At 39.6% G+C, this 6,243-nt stretch overlaps 1 protein-coding gene across 1 annotated transcript; it reads left to right on the top strand.

The window, feature by feature from the left end:
• The first annotated feature begins 1,100 nt into the window (after positions 1 to 1,100).
• On the top strand, positions 1,101 to 5,307 carry smim28 (small integral membrane protein 28). Its single transcript, XM_032541663.1, has 3 exons — positions 1,101 to 1,205; positions 1,715 to 2,050; positions 4,469 to 5,307. The coding sequence occupies exons 1-3, from the start codon at positions 1,101 to 1,103 to the stop codon at positions 4,916 to 4,918; spliced, it is 891 nt and encodes a 296-aa protein (XP_032397554.1). The 3' UTR covers positions 4,919 to 5,307.
• Positions 5,308 to 6,243: the final 936 nt, after the last annotated feature.

Here is a 6,243-nt window from a genome sequence, read left to right as displayed (position 1 = left end):
TGGCGTCCTCTGTTGACGCCGGTGATTAACAAAGAGAAATAGAAAGAAATAGACATGAATAGGCAACGTAAAGTAATTCCACACATTGTAATCAACACAGTACACATAAAAGTGTGTACTACTACATGTTATGTTAATTTAATGACGCCCAAAATATGTGGTTGACTAGAAATCTCTAGCATCAGCTAGCGCTGGCTAACGTCAGCATTAGATAGCTTAGATTGTTTTTCGTGACTTTCCCTGGAACACTACCGAGTCGTGACTTGAAGTCGTAACTTACGGGCAAAAACTTGTTTCTGGAACACAGCAATGGTCTCAGGAAGGAAGTTGTTTTGGTGAAACGTGTACGTTCCAAGGTAGTTTTAGTTGTGCAAGAGAAAATTCCGATTGGACAGATAGTCTAGCTAGCTGTCTGGGTTCACCCTGCAGAGATCTGAGGACCAGGTAACCATAGTCCTCAGAAGTCAGCCGCAGGTTAAAACCCCGACACAGAGACAGAGGACGGGGACGGACATCTGTTGGAATTTCCAGCTGCACCAAAGCAATCCTGGACGTGGAACACCATGAATTCATCTACGATAACAACTCGCTAAAATACCTTTTACCGTAACTTGGCCTCATCTGAAGTTCGATCGTATTTAAATCCAGGCCGATGTTTTGTTGCATCTTATTGCATGTCAGTTTCTCCTAATCAACCTTCTGCTTCTTATTTTGGTGAAATCAAATTTTAAAATGTAATAGTTCACAGACATGCAAGCCCCAATTTTCCAAAAGCTAACAGCACCAAACCATCAGTATTTTTAACGATCATTCCAAATTTTATTGGAAGACAAGAGTCATGATTTCTTTATTGTCATACCACAGTACACTGTAGTACGAACGTACGAACGTTCACAGCTTAAAAAAAGAAATACAGCACAGAAACAATTAAAAACACAGTGGAAAAGCCGAGATATTAGTTTATATTAGTGTGCAGAGCATGTGGAGTAATACATAAAAATGTATCAAGTCTAAAAAATATAAAATATAAATATCTAGATACTAGATACATACAGTTGGGAAAAAGTATAAATATCCATATTTCAAAATAAAATAGACAAATGCCCAACAAGCTGTTTTGCCATGTGTATGAGGACGTCTCGGTGTTCTCCACACCGGGGAGGCTGTTTATTAGAGCTGGGGCGACGCGCTTTGGTTCCGATTCGGTTCTTCACGGGTACCGATTTGATTAGTATTGCGAACAAAATAAATGAAAGATATTGATTCTAGGGATGATAATAGGTTTTAAAAGTTGCCACAAAAAAACTATTTGATTTTTTTGTTTCTCCCCAACCTTATTATTTACCCTTAATTCCTTTTAAAAAAAAGAGTTCACTTGATTTGGACATCTGAAGTCGTCACAACAGAGCTCTATAGGAATTGAGTTATTAATTAGTTATTAGGGAACATCAGTTGTGTAAAAAAGTGAATATCCAACTTTTTTTTCAACTAATCAAATGGACGTCAATATGGAATCAGATTAGTTGGTTTTCTTGATTTGCCGAGCAATCACGTGTCACATCACGATATTACCATATCCAAAAATCTAAGACGATCTCTACTCAATATAATATCTGGGCATTGCCCAGCCCTACACGCGCGCGCGCGCACACACACACACACACACACAAACTGTAAATCCTCCCATCAGGACCGGTGACGTGTCTCCTTACAGCTGGACACCCGGACTGTCTGCGGGCCTCTTTTTCCCCTCCCCCCCTCCCCCTTCCAGTCATCATTTCAGGCTGATCTCTTCAGCTCGGCAGCCGGTGTCCCTCTGCGCTCCCAGCCGACTGTCCACCTCGTCTCTCGGTCCACCGTCCAGAGTATCCCCCCGGAGCTCTCTCGGCCCCTGCAGCCCGTGGCTCCGGCTGGGCTTCACGTCCTCCACCCTTCCACCATGCGGTTTCTGTTGGAGAGCAGCTGGATGAAGTTTGGACCGGCCGGCCGAGACTCTCTGGACTGGTCTCCTGGACCCTCGGCTCTGCCCTCCACCGACAGACAGGCACCGGTGAGTCCTTCCAAAATCTGAAGGGGGTGTTGGGACTGATGGTCACCGTCATTTAGTCATTTAGTCAAATAGTGTTTAGACCTTTTTTTTTCTCAGTAAAATCTTGTAAAATGTAAAAAATACATTAATATATCATATTATAGTAATATGACAAAGGTTGTCTCTTCCTGGGTTTCCTGCATTAAAGTCATTTTCTAAACATACCCGACTAACTAAAGCTGTTCTATTATTTGCTTTTTACCCACTTAGTCTAAACTCTCATTGTGTCAATATGTTGTGAACGCACCAACTATCAGCCCTACAATATACATATCGCGATATTCAGTCCAAAAATATTCTGATATTTGGTTTTTTCCATATTGCTAAGCTGTATATGATTTTAAACAGAGCTTTTAGATTTGATCTCACGCTCGGAGGTCGACAGCAGAGCAGAACACTTGTTGATTTTCCTTCATCAGATCTTAAATTCGCAGTCGATCCAGTCACACAGACACTCAGGTGGAGGGACAGATGGGACGCTGCTGGGACATTTGTGTCAAACGTCTCCCTCTGTTGGACAGATGTTATATCTGAATACCATCCGACTTCAGTCTTTATTACTACTACTATTACTATGTTATTACTTGATTATAATGTGTAATTTTTCTATTATTGTAAGTTTCTATGCTACTTTCACTTGTTTTATGACAAACAGTTTTTCAACTCACCTTAACCCTTGTATGGTATTTGGGTCAAGTTGACCCATTTCAAATTTTTACAAGAAGAAAAATGGTACAAATATACATTTTTTTTGTACGTAAAAATCAACGGCCTTACCTTATTTTCTGTGATGAACATGTATTCCTGACTTAATTCAGAAATTATTCTGGATAGGACCACTTGTGTTCTTCCCAGAGTGGATTTTTAACATGAATTATAACTTTATGACAAAAAACGAACCCCACTTCTATTTTTAATTGTGTGCAAGTAGAGACTGATGCATTCCCTAAACGTATATGTTATCTCAATTATTTGAAATTGAGATAAAGACAATATTTGTTAATAGATTTTGAAGTACAATTTTATTCCAGAATTGTTTTTAAAACCCAAATAAGTCCCGGGTCAGTTTGCCCCGAGGGACAGGAGAGAACCCGAGGGTTAACAACAGAGCCCAGTGTAGCGCGTCAAACATGGTTTCTATTCCAAATAATATGCTCAAACATGAAAACCTACTATTTGCATTTAAACCACAAATACGGGCACATGTTCAATTTTATTTAAATAGCACTAAATCACAACAACAATGTCAATATCATTTATTTCCCTCACTTTTTTAATTTCATATGTGAAGGTTATTAGTGATATTACATTGTTAATGCCCAAAAAAGGAGAAATATCGTCGCTTTTGGGCAGAAACCACGTATCTCCACATCAATCCACATCAATCATGTTAGATTTTTTTCATGCTATTGGTCAACTTTTATGTCTGTGGGTTTAACAAATATTTAAACTGTCTCAGTGCATTTTCATCTGACTTTGTTGAATGCCAATAGCTCAATATATTTGTTTCGAATTAGCTTCTTTTATCTCCTGAAAAGCAACGGTTTTGGACATACAAGGTTTTGGTTTTGTGATGCCAAGTTGTGATGCGCTCATCAAAATGAGCAAAGTCAAACATGAAAATCTACGTTTGCAATAAAACAATGAATATGAACATTCAATTATTTATTTTCCTCACTTTCCTAACTTTGAATTGTAAAGTTGAATTGATTAACACACATGTGGTAAAGGTGATGCAATGATCACGTATGAATCTATACCCAGTTTTTCCAAAAATACGTATCTGGATCAGATTGATCCAGATTTGGAAATCCCATGTTTTGCTATCGAGGATCACATGATCCCTCTTACTTTATACCAGTTGTTTAAAGGAACATTGGATTGGATCATTGTGATCCAAATACCAAAAACAGAAACCTTTTACATTCCTTAGTTTGTTATATTGTTAAATAACAAAACAAAAATACTATCCAATAGTCAAAAATAATTTAGAGGACAGATACCAGCTCTGTCCATCTCTGCCTTCAGGAGATGTATCTCCATCGGCACTTGGTTCTGCTGCAGGATCGGTTCTTTACCCGGTTCAATTCAGAAAATCACAACTGAATCCCTCTTTCCGATGGGATCAGGATCTTTTTTTTTTTTTTTTTTAATCACATAGATCCCAACAAGTTTTGAAAAAACTCACAGGGCAGGTTTGATCCAGAGCAAATGTAAGATTGAATTATATGCTCTGATCTTAGTTCGGAATCTCTCTTTTGCTTTTGAAAAACCCATTTTCAAGATTTGATCCAATCCGTGATCTGAAATCCCACTGGATTACTTTTGAAAACCTGGGCCCAGGTGATCCAGTCTAACCTTTTTGTGTCTGACCCCCAGGGCCACAGCTCAGGTGAGGCCATCATCAGCGCCAGATCCATTGCCTACATCACCATAGCGACCGTCTCCTTCCTCCTCCTCCTCCTCTTCAGTGTTCTGGGCTTCCTGATCTGGCGCCGCCGCCACGGCTTGGGCCTCGGCGGCAAACTGGGATTGGCCAATGTGATCGCCCTGGAGGACCTGCAGGATCCCGAGAGGAACTGCGAGCTGCTGTCGTCCATCCGGCGCAGCAGGGGGGGGCAGCACCGGCGGCCCAGCTCCAGCTCCGAGCAGGACGCGACGGACGGCGTGTTCCTCATGGTCTACCTGCCCTCGCCATACGAACAGACGCTCACCAGGATTGCCAGAGCAGCCAGCACGAGCAGCTCCAACAAGGACCTGGACCTGCTGCCGCCGAGTCCCGGGCCAGAGACAGGCTGCAGGGAAGGAGGACGAGATGAGGCTGAATGACGGAGAAACTCAGGACTGGAGCAGAGGCAGAATACACAGGATTTCATTCATAGCATAGCCAATGTTTTCCAAGACCTTCATCTAGATCTTGAGATGAAAAAACACCCAGCTCTACGAAAGCCCTGAAAGGCAAGGTGGGAAAAATATAGAAGGCCAGAAAGTGTATCTCCTACGTAGGAGATAGGATCTTAACCCTTGTGTCGTCTTACGATCAAAACTGAAAATCAACACTTTTGTTGACACTTTGCAATGTTTTTAACTTTTTCTTATGTTTTTGTCCCTTTTTTTTCAACACTTTTTTCAATGTTGGTCACGTTTTCAACATTACGTAACACTAACTTTTTGACTTTAGTTTTACAGTTATTTTGGGAATTTCTGTTCAACAAACCTCATTTACAGGAAATTATACCTAATTTTTGAGTTAGAAAAGTAGAAATTAGGAATTATTTAGACTAAAATTAAAGGAATGGATGTTGATGGATAATCACAGACTGGAATATGTCAACTTTTACTCAATACTATTTCAAAAACACTTTTTGAAATGCTATAAAATTGAGTAAAACACCCCAAAATGAATGAAAGTAGAGATGTGTACTTGGCAAAGAGCGTTGTGTGGAATCAATCATGTTATTTTGGGGAATTAAAAAGAACATTGATATAGGAAAACAGGTCAGTTTGACCCAAGGACAACATGAGGGTTAAAATCTTCCTTATAATTAGGTGATTCTATCCCGATTAACACTGTTTAACCCTGTTTTGAAGAGAGGATTTAGAAAGTTGTGGAAAACTTAATTTAAACTTTCTAAACATCAATCAAGAGAAATTTTGGGCATTGTTGGCACAAACTTTCTCTTACGTAAGGGATAATATCTTAACCCTCTCTGTCCTCGGCTCAAATTTGACCCATTTTCAAGAGGTTTGTATATCAGAAATGCTTTGACGTGGATGGTTCCCTACAATGGTTCCCTACAACTTTCATTTTTGTTTCATTCAACGTTACAGCACTTGGAGACCAAAAAAATGACAAATAATTTGGAAAAAAGTGAAAAATATGCCAGAAAATGCTACGAGAACGCAGGAAGAAATTGGCAAAACATCAATAGAGTGACAATAAAAAAAATGAAATCAACAAAAACGGCGGGAAAAGTGTCAAAAAAGAACGACAACATGTTGAAAAAGAAAAATGTGATTTAAAATTTTAAGTACGTATTATCTTGTGGACAGTCTCCATAGGATTTTATTAGACGTTATGTATCTACACTCTTGAACCCTGTGTTAATTCTACGCCTTTGCACAGTTCCATTTTGTTTTACAGTAGACATTTG

Source organism: Etheostoma spectabile, chromosome 17, assembly GCF_008692095.1.
Source record: "Etheostoma spectabile isolate EspeVRDwgs_2016 chromosome 17, UIUC_Espe_1.0, whole genome shotgun sequence".
NCBI lineage: Eukaryota > Metazoa > Chordata > Actinopteri > Perciformes > Percidae > Etheostoma > Etheostoma spectabile.
Note: the sequence above shows the minus strand (reverse complement) of the source record. Positions and strands in the feature narration are given on the sequence as shown.